Raw genomic sequence first — 20,731 nt, 5'->3', positions numbered from 1 at the left:
GGTGCTCTGGGCCGGCCTGGCGCACCCCGACTCACCAGCCTTGGCCAGTAGCATGTTGGCCTCCTGGCTCATGAGGTGGGTGACGCGGTTGTTGATGGTGTCGATGGCCTCCTGCATGGCCTTCACCCGCAGACGCAGTGCCCCATTCTCCTTCTGCAGCATGGCATTCTCCCGGAACAGGTCACTGTAGCCCTCGGTGCCATCCTCCCCAATCACCCTCTTCCCCTGGGAAGAGGGGCAGGCAAGGAGCAGTCAGGTGCCAGAGCTCAGAAAGGGGATGGGGGATAATGGTGGGCACTGCCAGTCCCCCTGCCTCAAGGTTCCTAAAACACCTCCTGTACTCCCAATGCTCAGAAACCTTACATGGCTCCCCTTGACAACGCAGAAGGCCAAATTCTGTGAGCAGCTCTCCCAAGCTCCCACAATCATGTCTTGACCTGCCTTTCTCCCCTCATCTTCACGTGCCCGTAAACGCTAACTCAAGGGCCGGGCCCCGAGGGGCCCAGGCGTGGGCATGAGTGAGCCAGGAAGCCCGGGTGCAAGATGACTGAGTGGGCGGCTGGAGCTGAGAGTCCCAGACCTGGCCTAAAGGGGCGGCCACCACGCCACTCCGGCCGGTTAGTGCCACATGCTATTGGATCTTGAAGGTTTTCAAGAAAAACTGAAATTCCCTGGTTTTCAGAAAGGTTGGCAACTACACTGCATAGTTTCAAAATAAAGGGCAAGACCCATTTGTGTGCCAGATTGAGGCCAAGGGCCACTAGCTGGTGACTTCTGCCTTAGTCACATGGAATTAGTTCTTCCCAAAGAGGCCCTCTTTTCTCCCATCTCTGTTCCTTTGTCCACGACTTGTTCACATCCTATGATGCCTGCTCCACTTCCTCTTGCTGGTCTCACTCATTCTTCAAAATCCATCCAAAAAGCCCCCTCCTCCAGGAGGCCCTCTCTCCTCTGCCCGGACCCTTGCCCCCAGCACACTGGACTACTCACGTGGTCCCCATCAACTACTCTGACTCTGTACCAATTATTCTGAGTCTAGGAGGCTCATCTGGTCCAACACACACAGCACCCAGCAGAGCAGCTGTCCTGTGCATACAATCTATGCAACAGAAGCCCAGTGCACTTTTTTCTCTTAGTTTTCTACAACCCTGAGAGTTCCAGCTGTGCTCGATTCACCCAGATGAGCCCCTGGTGCCAGGCATGAGGACGTTGTGAGGAACGGGGACGGGGAGGAGAGGCGGGAAGGATGCTGAGGAACTGGCGGCCCTGAGCCGGCAGCGAGCTCACCGCCTTGTACTCCATCAGCTCCATCTGCAGGCGTGCGATCTCGGCCCGCAGCGCACTGATCTGCTGGCTGGTCTTGTCCTGGTTCACCACCACCTTGTTCTTGATGTTGCGGGCCCGGTTGGCGTACTTGAGTGTGTTGAGCGTCTCCATGAAGTCCCGGTCTGAGGGGCTCACGCAGGCGATCATGACGGTCTGGCTGGGGGGCGAGGGATGAATGCGCCACTAGCTCGAAGAAGCATCAGCTTGGAGCAGACTTCCTGCCCCCACCCCATTCGCAAGGCGCCCATCTCCCAAGCCCACGGGGGGGGAGCGGGACGGCCCACCTGTCCACTGGCCTTTCATGCCCTAAACCCTCCCACAGGAATTCCCCAGGAAGCTCCTGCCCCTCGGCCCTTCCCCAGCGGTTGGTTGGGGGGTACCTGTTGCCCCCCAGTGAGTCCTGCAGGAGCCGAGTGAGCTTGGAGTCCCTGTAGGGCACGTGCACCACCTTCTTGCTCTGGTCCCCCAGGGCGCTGATCACGTTGCCCAAGGCCAGCTGCAGGAGACAGAGCCTGGCACTCGAGAGGCGCCCCCAGAGGGAGGGGGTGGGGACAGGACAATGCCGGAGCCCTCCGCACCTGCCTTGCTGACCCAAGCAGCCCTCGGACGCCCTGGGAGGCTTTACAGGCAGATGTGCAGAGCTGGTGAGGTCAGGAAGTTGGGGACAAGGGGCAGGTGAAGGACAAAGGCCCCACAGTGACGCACAGGGGGCCCCTGGCCAGCAGCTGGAGGAGCAGGCAGCCATGGGGTGGAGGGCCGCAGAGGGGTCTGGAGTGGAGCCCTGCTGGCCCCTGGGGCTGGGACCTGCTGTGTGCCTACCAGGCCACAGTTGATGGAGATGCCCTCCTTGGCACGCTCGCCGGTGGCCCCCGTCCGCTTCAGCCGCTCCGAGCCGGCCAGGTCCACAAAGTGAAACTTCGCAGTGAGCGTCTCATACTCACTTGCAGGAGCCGGGCCCTCAGGAAGCCCCATCACCGCCTCACTCACCTGCAGCACAGGTGGGCGTCTGACTTGCCAGCCCCCTGCCCACCTTGCTGCCCCTCTGCTCTCAGCCCTGCCCCACAGGGATGCTGCCCGCGATTCGGCCAAGAGGCAGGACAGCCGCAGGGGACCTCGCCCCTCACACATGCAGAGCACCTGACAGCTTACACGCGGCCTGCATAACCCTCACAGTGACAGAGGCAGGGTTACCCCCACCACACAGAGGAGGTAACTGAAGCTTAAGAAAAAAGAAAAGAAAAATCCACAGTGGCAGAGGCAAGCCTCAGACCCACGTCTGCTGGCCACAGATCCACAGCCCCCTCCTCGCGTTGCCCTCCTGTGATGCCCCCCTAACACACTGGCTCCTGGGCCCCCGGGCTCCTCACCAGGTCGGGCTGGGTGCACACCCGCATCTGGCACACGTGGATGGTGAAGATGGCGTGGGAGCGGGAGCTCTGCACGTTCATCTGGGTGCTGGCTGTGGTGCGCGACAGGGCGCCCTGCTTCAGGCACTGGACCAGCTGGGGAGGGGAGCAGGTGTGAGGGCTGGGGACGGCTGCGGGTCACCCCCGCCCGCCCGGACCGTCAGGGCACGCTCACCTCCTCCTGGGAGTTGATGAGGCGGGAAGTGACGCCGGTGGTGTAGATGCCGCCACTCCCGTCCTCGTGGACCTTGATGTTGGACCTGCGGTGGCGGGTGTCGGGGTCCCGGGTGCTGTCGAACAGGTCAAGGATCTCCTCATTGTACAGCTGTGCGGGGCAAGAAACAGCTGCTGGGTGTGTATGGCACGTGGCGGGGGGCCCCACGGGGCTTTCTTTGGCTTATGAACCAGGTCCGTTTTGCAGATGTGGACGCTGAGGCCCTGGGAGTTGACCGGCCGGCCCCAGGCCTCCCTGGGTTCTGGAGTCCATGCTTTCTCCTGGACAGGGGTGGGTGGTGGCTGGCCTGGCCAGCTATCCTGAGGCTGCTCCACCACAGCCCATGGGCCAGCACTCAGCCGTCCTGGTGGGGGCAAGGGGCCTGAAGGAGACGAGAGGACTCGGGTCGCAGATGTAGGTGAAGATCCCACCATAATGGACACGGACCCTGCTTGTTACAGGGCTGGGAAAGCGGGGGTAGGACGCGGCTCCAGAGGAGGGAGGGGAAGGGCCTGGCCCGGTGGAGACGGCACCCCGATGGCCCCCGGGCACGGAGGCGACAGCCTCCAGTCAGGTAGGGAGGGTGTGGGCACGGAGAACGGCCGCTGTGGCCGGGCCCCCTGGGGAGAGCACTGTGGGGGAGGTGGCCCGGCCCGGAGCGGTCACCCTGTTTCAGATGGCCGCAGCCTTGGCACCCCTGGCAGGGAAAGGTCACCTGCTGAAGGGCTAGGATGTTCACAGGAGGGAGCGGGGAAGGCTGGTCAGCTGCGTCCACGGCCAACACAGTCCTGGGGGGCAGGGCCGGGCTGCAGCCCTGGACATCTGAGGTTTCATGGCTTTAAAGGGACAGAAATACCCCACAGGAAGGGGAAGGGGAAACGGAAGGGACTGGTGCAGACACGGGTGCCATGGTGTCTGTCTGTCTGTTAGGACAGACATGCAGCATCATTTAACCCTTCGTGGCTCACCCTTTGGCCTGCAATTTGGGGGTCTACAAAGGCAGACAACAAAGAGATAAGAAAGCTTATAGAGACTGGGGCACACACACGTACATATACAAACACACATACATGCATGCACATACACATATGCATGTGCACACACACATACATGCACATATTCAGTCACTTTATCAGAAGCAAAATCCTGAAGGCCAAAGACTCTCAAGTCTAAAATACAGGATCCCCTAAAGGGAGAGCAGCTGCCCTATGCACACAGCAGGGAGTAACTGGGCAGGCAGTGGGCAGCGGTGGGGCATGGAAGACCTAGAGAGGGCTGGAGCCACTTCCATCCCTAGAGGACAATCTGGGTACAGTCGGAGCACAGGGCAAATGGGCTGAGAGCCCAGGGTGGCCCCATAGCAAATGCCCCAGGCCAGGAGGGCTTGTGGGCTGGGGTTTCAGATGCTGGGAACTGAGGCTGCCTTGTTCAAGTGTCCTGGAGGAGGAGCCTGGTCCAGTCAGGCCCCCATGAGGCATCCTGGTCCCCCTGCCTCCCTGGAGACTCTCCTGATAGGCCCCTCCTGCCCCCCAAAGCCCCAAGCTGCCACAGCCCCTGGCCTCAGCTCACGGACACTCTCCCAGGGAGACGGAGGGCCAGAGGCAAAGGAAGTCCCCTTCTGGGGGACCTTCCTGGCCCTGGGGTCAGAGGAGATTGAGAGGGCTGGGAAGGACCTCAACCTGAGAGGGACAGGGCAGGCTGCTCTGAGGCCGGGCGGGGACCCAGCAGAGGCCAGGAGGACGGGTGAGAACCAGAGGTCTCACTCTGTGCCAGGCATGTGCTTCCTTCCACGTCATCCTCCCCAAGCCCCTAAGGAAATGAATGTTATCACCCCATTTTGCAGAGCGGTAACAGGACACGCCAAAGGTCACGCGGCTAAGTGTCAGAGCCGGGACTCAGTCAGGCTTGAAGAGATCCTATGGGTTCTCACTGACCCGAGCCCCATCTGGGGCAGGAGGTCTCCAGAGAGTCCTGCCAGGCGGTCTTCCAGCTCTTGCTGGGCCACTGCGAGCAGCAGGGCGTTTCTCACCCTCAGAGGCCTCCGTGGCGCCCTAGGCTCATTCCGCTGGTCTGGAGGAGCTCGGTGTCCCTGGTCCCGCTGTCCCCCGCCTCCCTCCCACCCCCGAAGGCCACGTACCTCCAGGAACTGAGCACTGACTTTGAACTCGGGCCCCGCCACACCCCGCTCCTGTGCCTTGCGTTTGCGCTCAGCAATGCCTCCAAAGAGGTGCGCGATGGCCCTCGGGATGATGCCCTGTTCCTCCTCCGACGTTGCTGCGTCGAAGCCAGTGCCCATGGTATATGTCTTCCCAGCCCCCGTCTGCATGGCAGAGATGGAAGGATGGTGTTATCATGCACCCTCTGGGGGTGCAAGCAAGCCCTGGATCCTAGGCTGAAGTCCCCCACCGTTTACTTCCAGCCTGAATCCCCACCTGGCTGCCCCCAAAGCTACACCCTGTGGAAGCCTTCTCTGACGGCCTCCCTCTGATAACTAGAAGAGCGGCACCTCGGTTGGTCTGAAGGTGGGGCTCTCCTTCCCATCAGACAGGGGAGACCAGAGATGGACTGGCCATCAGTGGGGGAGGTGGTGGCTTACCTGCCCATAGGCCAGCACTGTGGCATTGTAGCCCTCAAAGCAGCCCTCGATGAGCTTGCTCACACAGGTCGAATAGATCTGTTCCTGCCAGGTATCCAGGTCGAAGACAAAATCATAGGTGAAGGCCTTGTCCTTCCCCAGAAGGACCTGGGGCTCCCCCGGGGTGACAGAGGTACAGATGTGACAGCCCTCAATCTTCTCCTTTGACAGCTGGGGCCGGATCCTGCCCGGGATGGGATGGGGAGAGCCCTGGGTGAGCCTCGCGGGGGGTGCCTGTGAGCCCCCCTCCCTTACCCTGCCGGCCAAGCTCCCCCCTCCCTCAGGCCCCTCCAGCCCCGACAAGCACGAGGGTAAGGAAGCTTGGACGCCCCTCTCAGAGGACAAGGGCAGCTTTTGTAATAACACAACAATGATAATAGCAGCAATAAGGTAGCCAAAAGCAGCGGTTGTTAACATTTATTGAACGCTCTATATAATCAGAGCTGTGTTAAAAGTATTTTACATAAATGAATTAATGTATTCATCATTATAAACCTGTGAGGTACATATCATTTGCCTGATTTTACAGAGGAGGAAACTACAGAGAGAGTTAAGCGACCTGCTCATGCTTGTCTAACGGAGCACGACAGAGCCAGGCCCACGTCTGTCTGGCACCCAAGCTCACGCTCCCGACAGGACAGGGAGCCCATCAGGCTCCCGCAACACAGACAGAGGAGGCAGCTGGCCCCCTTCTGGGGAGGCAAAGCTCAGGACCGAGGTGGGGAGCAGAGGGACAGGCCTGGGGGCTCCTGTGGGACCAAGTTCCCGAGGAGCCCAGAGCCTCTGTCAAGGCCTGGGGGGGCTGCGAGGGGCCTCCAGATCAGGAGCCCCCCGGATGCCAGAGCCGGGGGGGCACATTCTCAGGCACAGGCTCTGGCTCCTCCCCAGGCACCAAGGGACCTGAGCACGCACAGCCCTGCCAGATGGTGTCACGCCAAATGTTGGCTGGAAGGGACACCAGGCAGCCACTGGAGGGACCACACCCCTGATGCTGGTGGGCTCCCTGGTAAAGAGAAAGAAAAGTGGCATCAGGGCTGGATGGGGAGGCAACCACAGACAGGGCTGTCTCTCTCCAGCCACCCCTTCTCCTCTTCTAAGCAGCCATTGCCAGGACCAGGTCCCCATGGCAACCAAGAGTGACTCAGTGAGCATGCGCTGCAGGCCTGGGCGGAAAGCACCTCCCAAATGCCCCAAGTAAAAGGGCAAACGGCGGCGGGTGTGGGGCTGGTGAGGGGGTACGGGTGAGGCGCTAAATGCTCCTGAGCTCACACAAGCAGCCCCGTCAGCCGGGCACCCACAGTGAGCTGCTTGTCAGCTTCCTAAGCCAAGAAGAAGAGTGAGAGGCCAGGCCAGCACCCACCCAGGGCCCAGGTGCCCCGCCACAGAGCCAGGGCCTCCCAGCACCCTCCTGTCCCGATCCCAGGGTGCGCCAGGCCCCAAGGCTCACTCAGGGCTGCAGGCCGGGGGAGGTGCTCACCTGAGCCCATTACCTGCACTTTGCCGTGGGAGGGTCAAAGGGGCCTGGGGGTCAGGTAGGGCAGTTCACTACACGGGCCCAGTTCACACCCACGTATACAGTCTGGGCTTTCTTCAGAAGTGCTTCCTCCGGGTGTGGACAGGACCGCACAGGTCAGGGGGTCCTCACAGCCTCACAGGCCAACAGGAATGGAAGCCTGGGAGGCCGCCATCCCTTCCACCCATGCCAGCTACCCCAGGCCAAGCTGAAATCCGAACCCAGCCCTCAGCCTCCCCCGGAACTTGTCTCTGGCCGGGAGGGGGGCAGCCGATTCTTCCTCTGTTCTCTGGGCCTTCAGACCAGAAACCAGACCCTCCGGAAAGACACCAGGGCCAGCACTGCTTCCCACTCCACCACCCAGGGCGGCCACCGACACAAACGTGCCGGGTGCCAGGCCGTGGCCCAGCGCTGCCATCTACTGGCTCTCGGTCCTCAGGTGAATACTGCTGCCCCTGTTTGTAGGTAAGTGACTGTCCAGCCACTCACAGACAGTCGGGGGCTGAGCAGGATTTGAACCCCGGCAGTGTGTGCGGTGCCTCTTCAATGCTCCAGAGCCACTGGGTCACTAAGGGGCAGGGCTCAGCGTGCCGTATCCAAGGGAGAGAGCAGGCAGCAGCCTCGCAGAAGGGCACGGCGTGATGTACAAGGTGCCAGGCAGGAACCTGGAGCTCTGGCGCTGCCTGAGACCTCAGACCTGGCTCTGCCCCTGGGCCTGTGGGACCCAGGACAATCACTTCCAGCCCAGGACATCCAGTGCACCCAGGTGAACTGAAGGTCTGCCTGGGCAGCCCCCGAGGACCCTCCAGCTTTGCTGGTTAGCGTCAGCTATCAGAGATGCCCTCCCTACCACGTGGGCTGCTTGCAATGAGATTTCTGGATCCAATTCAAGTACCATTTAATTACCCCAGGCAGATGGCAATGCTGGTGATTGGAGGAAATCAGATCAGGATCCCCGGAGACAGTAGGGGCAGTGAGGGGGAGCAGCAGCCTCCCTGTCAGAGCCCCTCAGTGAGGGGGCAGCTTCTTCTGCTAGAGCCAGCCCCCAGGCCACCGTGGAGTCACCTGCCAGCACACGAGAGCAGCAGAGGGCAGGCTGGGAGAGGGGATGGAGAGAGGGCGACTCCAGGGCTTTAGGGTCCAGGAGTTAAGGGGTCAGCAGGCATTCACCCTGGGACCTTCCGTTGGCCCCCGCATCCTGGTGTGTGGCCCACAGCGGCCCAGTCTAAGCACCGGGTGCTCTGTAGGGTGCAGGTGTGGGCAGTCTGACCCAGAGGAAAGGGTACCAGCTGGGGACACAGGACACGGGCCCTGGGAGTCACTACATGCCCCAGCACCTGGCCTGCAGGAGCGAGCGTGTCAGTGCCAGGAGTGGACGTGCACGCGTGACTGGAGACTGAGGACAGAGAGGATGCTTCCCATGAGCGAGTGCAGGGCCAGGCACCCGCCGCGGGCGGCCTTATTTCACCAATGCCATGGGCTAGGGATTTCAGCGCCCATTTTCCAGAGGGGAAAGAGGAGGCCTGAAGTGGTTGAGTCACACCCACGGTAAACATGCTGGAGCCCAGCACTGGCTCCTGCTCTGGCTACAAGCCTGCAGGTTCTCCCATTCTCCGGCTGCCTCCCACCTGGGAACCTCAACCTCCAAACCCACAAACTTCCTTCCCCTTCATTAGAGCCGGGGAGGCCCTGTGGAAGGGGTCCTGCCACTATGCTTTGTCACGTGCCAGATGGGCACCAGGCTGGCCCTGCCTTCTCGGGCTCACAGGCCAGCAGGGCAGACACAGGGTCTCATTCCTCACCACTCCCTGCCCAGTGGAGAATTCAAACCCGCACAGGTGGGAGGTGAGAGGGCAGGGAGATAAGGACGGGGTCCTCGACAAGCCTGTACCCTGACCCCCTGTGGCTCAGAGCTGCTGCCCCCTCAGGTGCGGCTAGGCGACCCCTTCCCAGCCTTGGCTTTCTAAGGACTCCATCACCTCCCCCTCTGGCTGTCAGCAGCCCTTGTCCCGCCCGGGGTGAAGTCACTTCTGTGGGTTGCCCTCAAAGTGGCAGTGGCCCTCTGCCAGCCCCACCGTGCCCAGAGGAGGAAGCCCCCTCGCAGCCCGTGGCCCCCGGGAACCTGGGGGTGGGCGCAGGGACGCAACCCATTTCTAGGGTTTGGGAGTAAACCACTGACCCGGGACCAGACCCAGGATTAGGGTGAGCGAGTGAGGCACTGGCCTCAGGTGCGAAGTTTCCGGGGACAGGAAAAACTCAGTAATGAAGACAAATAATAATTCAATGCAATATTTGAAAAACGCAAATCAGCAAACTGAGGCCCAGGGCCAGTGGCCTGTTCTTGTCAATGAAGTTTTGCGGAGGGAGCATCCAATGGCCTTCCTGCCCAGAGCCCTCCTGAGTCGCGGGCACCTCAGCCCAAGCTCCCCCAACACCCTCTCCCTCCTCCAGGGCCTGCGGGGAGGAAGGGGCGGCGGACAGGACAGCCCCGCTCAGAAAGGCCCCCAGACTCTCCCAGAACAGAGCGCGGTCTGTTCGCCACTTGGCAACCCGCAGGCTGAGCGGTGGTGGGAGCCGCGGGAAGAGAGAGGCTCGGAGCTTTTCAGAGGCGGGATCTGGCACGGGTGCCGGGCGCCGCGCCCCCTCCGCTCCCCGCTAGGTTTCACAGCCTCCCCCACCGCCCCAGACTCGGGTGGCACAAAGGCCCCGGAGCGGTGTCCAGGGGAGGCGCAGTGCTGCAGGAGGAGCTGAGCCCGGCGGTGCCACAGCTCTTTGGGGAGTGAGGGGGACAGGGCGGAAGGGGAGGGCAGAAGACACAGGCAGGAGGCAGGCCCGGGGATGCTGAAAGCCTGCCCAGGAGAAAAGACTGCAAGGGGAACAGGCCCGAGCCCTGCACCCACCCCAGGGCTTAGGTGGGGCGGGGGAGGGCCGGCTCTCCTGGCCCCACTGGATCCTCGGTGGCCTTTGTGTGAACAAAGCCAGCCAATCACCGCCACTCCCAGGGGCTCTACCAGTGACCTTAAGCTCCCGGGGGTTGGCTCAGCTTCTCGGGTGAATTAGTCCCACCCACTCGGCGGGCTGCGCTCTGACGGAGCTGACCCCCGTTTAGTCGGGAGCTCTGCACCCTGAGCTCCTCAGGGTGCAGCCCCAGGCTCTTCCCATTTGAAGAGTCTTCCCCAGGAGAGGGAACACGCTGTGATGTTAAAATAACTAACCAAGAACTGTTCCGGAATCCTAGAAAATGCTCACAATTACAGTGTATGGGCTGCAGTTCCTGACCCATTTCGCTACTGGTACCTGGGACCCATTACACGTCTGCTTACTCAACTTCCCCCATTAGCAACAGCACCCACGTTTATGGAGCAAGACTGCCTCTTTGCTAGACGCCGGAGCTGGGATGCTTTGCATATTAGATCGTTACACAAATCATTTAGTTCTAAGGTAGTATAGTTGCCCCTGAGTTACAAATGAAGGCTCAGAGGATATCAGCTTGGCTCGAGGTCCCACAGCTGATAAGTAACAAGGTCTTCCAGGAAGACACCTCTACTAGCTATCAGCCCTGAAGACTGCGTTCAGAAGGAGAGCTCAGAAGAAGGGGTGGGCATAGCTGTCCAACTGCGAGTAATTTGCACCCTGGGGACTTCCAGGGTGGGAGACACCCTCGCCCAGGCCCCACCTCAGAGGTTTTGAGAAGAACCAGAGACCTGGACTAGAATCACGCGTCAGACGGCCAGACCGACGACCGACATAATTAGCGCCAAGAAGAACACAGGGCATAAACCTATCTGTTCTTCCCTTCTGTCCCTAATACTTTTCTGGAACCCTGAAAAGGAGCCCCCAGAGGCTGGTGGGACAGCTCAGGGGGTGTAGAGAAGTGAGGAAGCTCATCACCCTGTCTCTGGGTGCACTGACCCCAAGCCTGGGGTTGCCTCATTTCCATGACCTCCTCTCTCGTGCCCTGCCGGTAGTACGCATGCCTGGGGCAGAAGGGGTGGCGTGGAGCTCTGCTGTGTTAGCGTCCACCATGAAAGAGAGAGAGACAGAGAGAGAGAGAGACAGAGAGAGAGAGAGAGAGACAGAGTGTGTGTGTATGTGTGTGTGTGTGTGTGTGTGTGTGTGCGCGCGCACATGCGCGCGCAGCAGGAGACACGGAGGAGCCCATGGCTACTAGTCTGCCTGGCACAGACTCACCTGGCCACGCTCTGAGCCGCCAGGGGCCAGCTCCTCCTCATCAGTGCAGAGGCTGATCAAAGGCGAGCTCCGCTGCAGAGGAGGGATTTAGATACGCTGGCAAAAAGAATTTCCTGCCTGCAAAGATGCTTCAGCCCTGGAAAGGGGAGCCCGGAGTCGGTGGAATCTTGTTCTTTGGAAACAGTCGCCAACACCACTGGTGCTTCTTCCTTGCATTCCCGACGCCCATGTCTCATCTGATAAGGACGATACCTAGTATTTTTTGAGAACCTGTGTGTCCAGCTCATTTGTATACATGAACACACATATTGTGGGGTTTGAAGAACCTGTGAAGCAATTTTCCTATTTTACGGAAATTTAACAAGCCCAAAGTCAAGCAATTTGTAACGGTGTGGAGATGAAATTCAAACCAAACCTGCCTCTGGCCAATCCTGCTGCGTCCACTCAGGGGCCCCGCTCCAGGGCGGGAAGGGGCCGGACCGGAGGGGATGACGCCTCAGAGAATCTCGGGGCTGATGGCACCAACAGCTGCCAGCACTGTCCCAAGGCCTGCTTCCCATTCTGCAGCTGGGAAAGCTGAGGCCTGGGGCATGGAGGGGCACGGGGCCGGGGGCCCGGAGGCTGCGTCCCCGTCATCAGAGGAAGGCCGCTCTCCTGTGCCAGAAGGAGGGCGCCTACGCCCCCCACTCTAATGAGCATCCTCTTCTCCGAAGGCAGCCTGCCAGCTCTGGAGAAGGCGGTGAAGCAACACCCCTGCTCTCTCAGGGGAGTCTGGCTCCCAGACACCCGGGGCCTTTGAGCTGACTGAGCAGAGAGAGGGCATCTTCCCAGGGAGGCCAGGCCTCTCTGAAACAAGGTGGTGAGGTCCAAATTGGGATGCTGGCCCTTTTAGCTGCAGGGGACTGGTGTGGGGAGAGCCACTGCAGCCCGGGATCCTCTCCTGGCCTCTCAGACCCTCCCCCAGCCCAGCCCCCCTGAGGCTGCCCTCAGGGAAAAGACCCTGGCTGGCTCTGAACCCCCAAACAAGATGGCTTTGTATTGTTGGGTGGAAGGGCATGGGTTTAAGGCAGGCCTGGTGAAAGGGGTCCATCAACCCTCTCTGCCTGACTTCTGCCCCTAAACACGCTCCCAGGAGCAGAGGGAAGGAGTGCAGACACTCTGAGAAAACCCACAGGAAGTCTTGGGGTGCCAACCCAGACCTCACTCCTTCCTAGGGGGATGTCCTTGACCTCTCTCACTCAGTTCGTTCCAGAGTCCTGGCCACACTGACTTCTGAGTAATGGAGGCACAGGCAGCCCAACAGGGCAGGGCACCAGGGGAGAGCCTTGTTCTGGCCCCAGGGCATCAGGGTCTCTGCTGTGCCCTGGGCACCCCGGGCATGTGGAGGAAGCAGTCAGGCCGAGTGGGAAGAGGTCGGGAGTCCCGATGGAGATCCGAGGAGAAGCTGAGAGGGGGCCGGTCCCTGTCCCAGGCTGGACAGCCCCCCAGCCTGCTGTGGGCACTGAGCCTGGCTGTGAGCAGCAGAGAGAAGCTTCCAGAGCCGCCAGCCAGCCTGGTCTGCGGTCAGCCTCCTCTGTCACCAGGGCCTGGGAAGAGGGGCCGTGCAGCTCAGGAAGCCCTGCTCAGCTGTGCTCCAGTGCGGCTCTTACCGTCCCGCCCCCATCTCGGGGCATCTGGCAGGGGTTCCCATGACCTCCCAGGAGACAGGAGATGCATGGAATAGGGCTCAGCCGGGAGCTCCCAGAGCCCGGGGGCTGTACCGGCATCTGCGTCTGGTGGGGCACAGCTCAGTGCGGACTGGCCCTGGGGACACAGCCCTGCCGAGGAATGCAGAGCAACAGGCACCAGCCAGAGAGCAGCTGTCGGAGGGGTGGGCAGCGAGCCTCTCTCAGCCACACTGGCCCTGGGCCCCAGACCCAGCTGCCAGGCTCCCCTCGGTACACCCCGACCCAGTCTCAGGTAGGACCAATCGGGCAAGGTGTGGGGGAGGAACTCAGGTATCTAGGGGCAAGAGGTCGCGGCACGCCTGCCTTCCAAACCCCAGAGCAGCCAGGGTGAAGGGGGAGCATTCCAGAGGCCAGGATACAGTTGCAGGCCATGCCCCCACGGGCCGCACCAAGCCCATCCCGACAGCCGCCATCCCAGCCCGGCTTCCCTCCCAGGGCAGGGGAGCAGCCTCTCCTCCCAGCCAGCAGCCTCCCGGTGCCCCATCTTGTTCCTCCCCAACAGGCTGCCAGGTCTAGAGGGCAAATGAGAGGCTAGGAGACCCAGCACTCCTGGGGCCCTGCCCTTTAACTGGTCAGGGGTCATGGGTCAAGGAGGAGAGGGCCAGCAAGAGGAGACTTGGCTGTCCCCAGAACCTCCTTCCTAGAGAGTGGCAGGGTAGCATTCAGGCAGGAAAACAAACCCCAGGGCTGGCTGCAGGGGTCTAAGGAAAGGCAGACCGGAGGAGGCTCCTATCCAGCAGGAAGGGAGAAGCTCCCCGAGCCCAGGTTTGAACAGCATGGCCGAGGGGCTAGGACCGCAGTGGGGACGGGCAATCCCGTGATGAGCAGCCCCGTGGAGGAAATCCAGACTGCCTCCCCTTGCCCAGGTCTGCACAGCACCACATGCCTCTACGCACTTCCCCATGTTCACGGTCACGGCCGCTGTGTGTAGTAAGGAAGCTGAAGCATGGAGACTCACAGCAAAGAGCTAATTAGCCCCGTAATTCAGCAGTTTAGAGCAGTATGAGGGGCCTGTGCTTGGAAGTGAGTGCTGAGTTCAAATGCAGCTCCTCCATTTACTGGCTGTGAGCGTTGGCGCATCTGTACAGTGAGAATGACATCAGTTACCCCTCGGGGCTCCGGTGGGGTGCAGTGGGATGATGTAGGCACGACCCCAAACCCAGAGTGAGTGCTCAGTGAATCTTGCTGCCTCGCCACCTCCTGATTCAGCCTCCTTTCCATCCCAGTGTGCTTTCTGCTGTGGAGGGAGGAAGGGAAGGAGAGAGGGCTGGAGGCAAAGCCTTCATTTACCCAACAGCCACTACAGCCCAGGCCAGAGAGACACCTCTTAGGTGTCTCATTTTATCCACACTCGACTCCTCAGGAGTTGACGCTTTAAAGACTGCCTTTTATGTCACCCAAACCACTGGTCTTCACAAATGAACGAATAAGCACAAACCAGCTTTTCATAGTCCACAGCCGGTGAAACCGAGGTCCAGAAGAACAGACCAAAAAGGGGCCCCATGGCCCAGCCAGTATGAGTCTCGTGGGCCCCAGTCCTGCCCTTTGCCCCAAGGGCTGTAAGAGTAATGATGCCAGACTCCTGTCACCTCTGCCACTTCCCTGGCCCCTGCCCCACCCCACCTCTACTGAGAGCCTTTCAGAGGCTGAGACCCAATCAGCTTCAGAGCAATCCTGCAGGCCGGCTGGGTGGTGGAGGGGGTCAGTTTCCGGGGCCTGTGGTTACTACTCCACTTCCTGGTGATGACATAAGCCCTTCTGGCGCAGCAGGAGGCTACCACCAAGATTCTCAGGTCTCCGCACAGCCCGCAAGAGTCCTGTCTGGGCCTCGGTGTCCCAGATCAATAGACTGGGCAGCGTGGCACACGTGGGCACTGACCAGCACTGGCCTCAGCTGTGTCAGAGCGGACGGTGGGACTCTCTGGGCTCCCTGTGTCCCCACCCTCACACAGTTTTCTCTGTCTTCTTCAGTCTCTTTGTTCCAAGCCACCAATTCTCTTGATTCAAACTCTAAGCAGACACTGGCCAAGATCTCAGAGTAGCCTGAACATTGGTGGGGGGCAGGGAGAATGAGCGCAGCTAGAGAACCCAGACGGGGAAGGGCAGGGTGCAGCCGGACACTGCCCCGCGGGTCCTTGGGCTTCTGCACCCGCGTCCCCTTTCCAGCCCTGCCCAACCCTGTGGTGCCCACAGACAGACGTGGGACCTGCAGGTGCCCCTCCCCCGCCAGCAGACGGGAGGAAGGAAGCTTAAGGAAACCTGGCAGAGATAAGGCGGGGGGAGGAGGCCACACTGAGGGCTCCCCTCACCGTAGGCACTTGAAAGGGTCTTGAATGTGCCACATGACTTGGCTTCCTTCCCCAATTTCAACTTTGTCAGCCTGCACTTCTTAGCAGCCACCCCTTCACCTTCTCCCCCATTAGTCAGGCCTGGGTTTCTGGAGCCCAGGGCAGGGCCCAGCTCAGCGTCGCCTCCCCCCAGCTCCCACCGCCCCCAACTCCCAGCCCCAGGTAGAGGGAGCCCAGGGCAGGGTGGCCTGGGAATCTCTTGGTGCAAAGGTGGGGTCAGGGACAGATGGCCCAGACTCCAGGGGAGGCCTGGGGTGGGACTTAGGAGGTCTGCTCAGGCCTAGACCTTCTTTTCTGGTCCCACAGCCCCAAGTCCTGAAAGTTTCCTCCTCCGGCTGTTCCCCAGCCCTGCCTTCCCTGCGTTCACCCACAGCCAGCCAGCTTTGGTCCTCCTCCCAAGGGGAACACAGGGCCTGGGCCTGGGCCTGCCCCACTCACCTAGGCTTAACGGTCTCTAGACACCCCTCACACACACACACACACACACACACACACACACACACACACACACACACACACACACACACGAGACCAAGTCTCTCATTCCTGCTCCAGAGCTGGACCCAGGGCTCACAGCCACGCTCACGGGGCTCAGAAAGCATTTCAGTTAGATACAAGAAAGGACTTCCAGGACGTCAGGAAAACAGCTGAACCTGGCTCTAGGCAAGGCCCTTGGCAATTCCAAATTCTTGGCTCTTCCCAGCAAGGCTGTACTCCACTCCAGCCACCAACCCATCCTTGAGGTGGGACAAGTGATTTCTGGGGGTGTGGATGGGGGGCTGAAGGGGACTCGTGAGGCGGGAGTCCTCTCCCCAGTCTTTCAGGGGCACCATCCGCTCCCGCCCCAGCCCCAGCCCCAGCCTAGTCCAGTCCTATCGGCGGCTCTGATCAGAAACTGGGTTCTGTCCAGGCATTGTCTGCCTTCCACGGCCGGCTGCCCATTGAGGTCTGGCGTGTGCCGGGCTGGATGCTCAGGCTGGGGTGGGAGGGGACCAGTGGGTGAGGTCCCCACCTTCCAGGGGCCCCCAAAAGCCTGGCTCTCCTGACGCTCACATCTCCCCCCCTCCATCCACGTCGGCATCGGGAGGCAAGGAGTGGGCGTGCAGATCCCACCAGGGCCGCCTGAGAGGGAACCAGAGCTGACTCCCGGCACCCCGAGGACCCGGGTGCAGCGGGCCAGCACAATCCCCTCTCTGTGGGACGGGTCCCCAAATCCTTCCAGTGATAGTGGCTATGGTGGGAAGGGGACACCAGCTTCCCACAATCCTCTGCACCAAGTGCCCATCCCATGGGGCTTTCCACCGCTTTAAAATGCCCCAGTCCAGCATGGGGACCCTGACACAGGCCGGGGCAGAGGGGCTTTGTTTGGCTCTCCTGCAAGATGGAGTCTAAAGGACAGCCCCCATGGGAGGGGCACCCCAAGTCCCTTCCTTCCCAGCCCTGGTTCACAGTGGGCGGGGGCCAGGGCTTCATTTCCCTTTTATGAGGCACTTGGGCTCCAATCTGCTGCAGATGTCATATTTACATTTCTCACTGCCTCCCCCATCCATGGGCAGCCCTCCCCCCGACCTCCACAGGCTCCTGCTGCAATGTCAGCCCCAGCAGCAGCCTGGCCCCGCCCCAGCCAGCCCACCAGGCACCTGCGGGCTCCTCTTTGTCTCTTAGGCTGTTCGGGGCCAAGACTGCTCAAGTGATGCTCCGAGCACAGCCTGGGATGCATGCGTGGGAAGCACCTCCGTCTCCCTCTCTCAGCCCGCCTCCCCCCAGAGCTGTCCACCCCCCTCTCCTCACTGCAGAGGGTGGGCCAGGTGGCTGGGGCATCTGCCCTGGGGCAGGAAGGAGAAGCTCTCCCATAGCCACCTCCAATCCTGTCTGGAGGGGCTTCCCTGGACTCCTGGACTCCTGGAATATGGGTCACCTGCAACCCAGGGAATCTAGAGACCTGCCTCAGAGACCCACCCTAGACCTGGACGCCCTTCCACTGCCATCACACGGAGCTGGGGCAGACATGGATCGTCCGTCTTCTCCACCACCCCTGCCTTGACGACCAGCCTCAGATGGGCACTGTCCCACTCACAGACCCCTCTCAGAGAGAAAGACCCAAACAAACAGGGAGGGGCCACATGGTGTGAGGCATCCCCACCCAACACAAAGACGACAGACGGCTCAACTTTGCAGTATTTCCTGCCTCGCCCCTCTGTGTATCCCTCCCAGTAGAAGCCCCCAGTCCTGTCCTCTCCCACCTCAACTGTCAGGGTATCTCGGAAACAGGTCCACGCAGCCCTCCCCCACTCAATTTTATCTGAATGTCTGTCTAAGGAGGGGGCCTCAGTGTCACACCCTCCTGCCCTCTCAGAGGTAACACCTCAGAAACCCCTCTTCTTCCCTCCCACTAGTCCCATCTTCTCTTGGGGTGCATGGCCAGCAGCGGGCTCTCCAGAAGCCGTTGGCGCCCCGAGGGAGGCCAGGCACCATCCTAGCCCTTCCATGCATCCCCGCACTCGATCTTTGTCTGCGGAACCGGCTCCCCGGGTCGGTGCGCTGCTTTCCTAGCTGGACCAAGATCACAGACTAGCCCACCAGGGTGGATGGGGGCAGATTTCCCCCCTCCAACACCCCCGTATGAGACAGCAGCCCCGTGGGGAGGCGAAGAGGAAACACACAGACGCTCCGGCGGGGCCAGGGCTGGGTGTGAAATACCGGATTTCCTTGTTTATTCGATTTTCTGATCATTAAAGGCTCCCGAGTGGGGCCCGAAATTACCACCCAAACAAAGCCACCTTCCAGGGCCCACGGGGCCGCCGAGGGATCCCCCTGCGGCAGCGGGACCGGCGCGCGGCGCACGCCGGCCGCTCCCCCGGGAGTGCGCAGCCCGGGCGGAGGGGCGCCCGCGGCCCCGGGCCCCGCGCCCACGCGAGACAAAGCCCGAGCCCCGCCGCACTCGCCCCGCGCCGGCGCTCCTACCTGACGGCCACCTTGACGCAGCAGTCCCCCTGGCCAGCCATGGTCCTCCGGCGAGGGTCCGGCGCGGATCAGGCGCGGGGGTCCGGGGGCCAGTGCCCGGGGCGGCAGCGGCGGCGGCGGCTGCGGGAGGCGCGGGCGCTGCTGGCGGAGGCTGCCGCGGCCGCTGGAGGTGACATGCTCGCGGGCGGCGGGCAGAGGGGCTCGCCGGGCCGGGAGGGCCCCCGGGGCCGGGCCCGCGTCCCTCCTCGCGCCCTCGGGCGGCGGCGCAGGGCGAGCTGACAGCCCGCGGGGCGACCGCCGCTCCCCACGGCGCGGCACACGCGCGCGCACACCTCCCACCCTGGCGGCCGCCTCCCGCCGCAGCGCGAACAAAGGGGGCGGGGGCCGGGCCGGCCCAGGACCCGCCCCCGAGCCCCGCGGAGCCCACGCCGGGCCCCGCCCCTCTCGGAACCACCAACCGAGGGCGCGAAGCAGCGGCGGGGGCGGGACTTCGGCCTTTAAAGGGACCCCTTGGCTCGCGTCCACCCGCCGGCTGGGGGTGCTGGCGGGTTGGAGGGCTGGGGAGGACGGGACACGAGGCCGAGAAGCTGACCCGGCCGGAGCCTGGGTCCCCGGGGTCGCAGAACCTAGCCTCGATGGGACCCCCAGTTCCTAAATGAGGAAGCTGGGACGCGGGAGAGGAACCACCCAAGGTCACACGGGGAGTCAGTGGCTGAGGGTGGCTAAGAACCCAGGTGTCCCGGGTGCGAGCGCTTCATTTCAAAGCACCTCACCGCGATTAGCGGTTTATATTTTGAAAGCGCGCGGAAAGTTTCCCTTCTGCGTTTATTCCACTGGACTCTCGACCTTTTTGGAAGGAGATTCTTGCTAGGGTCTAAGATTCTTTCCACCTCTAACCTGCATTTTAACGTTCATCTTTCGGTTGTTTCTGACCAGGCTCCTAGCCCAGATGGCCCCTCTCTTCTGCTACAAGTCCAGCTCCACTGACCTTTAAGACCCACAGATGACCCCTCTGCGCCTTCCTCACGCTCTGCTTGTTGTGGCCCTGGGGGGCAAAGGGTCAGTGTGGGAGGCCTGAGCTGCCCTGCGGGGACAAGGGAACAAAGTGGGCACTCAAATCCAGGCACCTGGGTCGAGGATGCGGATAAGGTGGGTGGGGAAGGGGGCAGAGGAGTGTAGCTGCCTTTATGTGGGTACAAAGGGCAAGGGGAGCCCCGGAGACCTTAAACTCAGGGTGGTGATGGAGGACACCAGTGCGGATGGAAGTCAGAATCCCCTTTCCGCTGCATGGCTCCTGCCTCTGAGCCCAGACACCTTCTCCCTGCCCCCCAGCTCCCAACAGTGGGTCCATTCACAGGGCGCCTCGCCAGCTGCCCTCCCTGCCCTCCCTCACTTCACCCAGCCCCTCCCCTGGAGGAGGACCCAGCTGCAGCTCCAGATGTGGACCCAAGTGCTTGGGGGAGGGGAGGAAGGCGGGCCCGACACCAGGGCTCTTGCATCACCCTCAGGTGATGAAACCAAGCCAGAGATTCGGGCAAGGGTGTGGGTTAGGGTCTGAGGATGCGGCTGCTGGTGCCTCCTCCCTGCCTTCTCTCCCCCACCCAGCCCCACAGATAAGTGACCATCCAGTGGCCCGGATTCCTGTTTGGTCTGACCTAGTAAGGTCAAAGCAAGAAACAAAGATAATTTCAAGGGCAAATCAACACCCCTCTCCCTGATCCTGATGGAAAATAGGAGCTTTACCTGCAGTGCTCCAACGGTGGAGGAGGGGAAGGAGGTCCTGGCGGAATCCTGCACTTCTCATCATCGTTTCAGCCTAGAGGCAGGTCTTTCTGGGCCCTTTGCTCACCCCTCTCAGAGCAGGAAGCCAGCCGAGTATTCAGTCAGATCCTGGACATTCTCTCTCCATCTTGCATGCAAAATAAGAGGTGGAGAGGAGACTAATATTTCCGGAGTGCCTACTTAAACAAGGTACTTTATATGAATATTCTCATTTCATTCTCTAACCTTGCTCACAAGGTTATTCTTTTTCAATTTCTGCAGATGGGGAAACTGAGCCTCACCCAGCATATAAGCAACAGACCCAGAATTTGAACTCATGTGTCTGGTTCCAGACTCCCCAGACCACTTCCAAGCAACTGACTGGAGGAAGGGGGCTGGGCTCTGGCCCAGGATTTTGCTTTAGGTTTGGGCCTCCTGGGTGATAATGCAGCATTTTGCAAAGCTGCTCTCCCACCACCAGACTGGACTTCTCTGGGACTCGAGTCTGGTTTCCTGCCTCCAGGAGGTCCCCTCTAACTTTTGAGAGTAGGTGACCCTCTGAGTCACAGCTTTACTGCTGGGAAATGGCTCCAGAGCTGCTGCAGGCCTTGCCCACAAGCCCCACATCCCTCCAGGCGGGGAGAAG

General features: G+C 61.2%; 1 protein-coding gene across 1 annotated transcript in view; it reads right to left on the bottom strand.

Annotated features, from left to right (window-relative positions):
* The window catches only part of KIF21B (kinesin family member 21B), a 46,098-nt gene extending 27,497 nt beyond the window's left edge, over positions 1-18,601 (bottom strand). Inside the window, exons 1-9 of the mRNA XM_057508141.1 lie at positions 18,325-18,601; positions 5,543-5,765; positions 5,084-5,266; positions 2,908-3,057; positions 2,694-2,828; positions 2,146-2,313; positions 1,707-1,822; positions 1,288-1,483; positions 36-225 (exon numbers count right to left, since the gene is read on the bottom strand). Coding sequence (XP_057364124.1) covers positions 36-225; positions 1,288-1,483; positions 1,707-1,822; positions 2,146-2,313; positions 2,694-2,828; positions 2,908-3,057; positions 5,084-5,266; positions 5,543-5,765; positions 18,325-18,365 — 1,402 coding nt within the window. The 5' untranslated portion in view covers positions 18,366-18,601. The remainder of the gene's footprint in view (positions 1-35; positions 226-1,287; positions 1,484-1,706; positions 1,823-2,145; positions 2,314-2,693; positions 2,829-2,907; positions 3,058-5,083; positions 5,267-5,542; positions 5,766-18,324) is intronic.
* Between the last annotated feature and the right edge of the window lie 2,130 nt (positions 18,602-20,731).

This window comes from Manis pentadactyla, chromosome 9 (genome assembly GCF_030020395.1).
Source record: "Manis pentadactyla isolate mManPen7 chromosome 9, mManPen7.hap1, whole genome shotgun sequence".
NCBI lineage: Eukaryota > Metazoa > Chordata > Mammalia > Pholidota > Manidae > Manis > Manis pentadactyla.
Note: the sequence above shows the minus strand (reverse complement) of the source record. Positions and strands in the feature narration are given on the sequence as shown.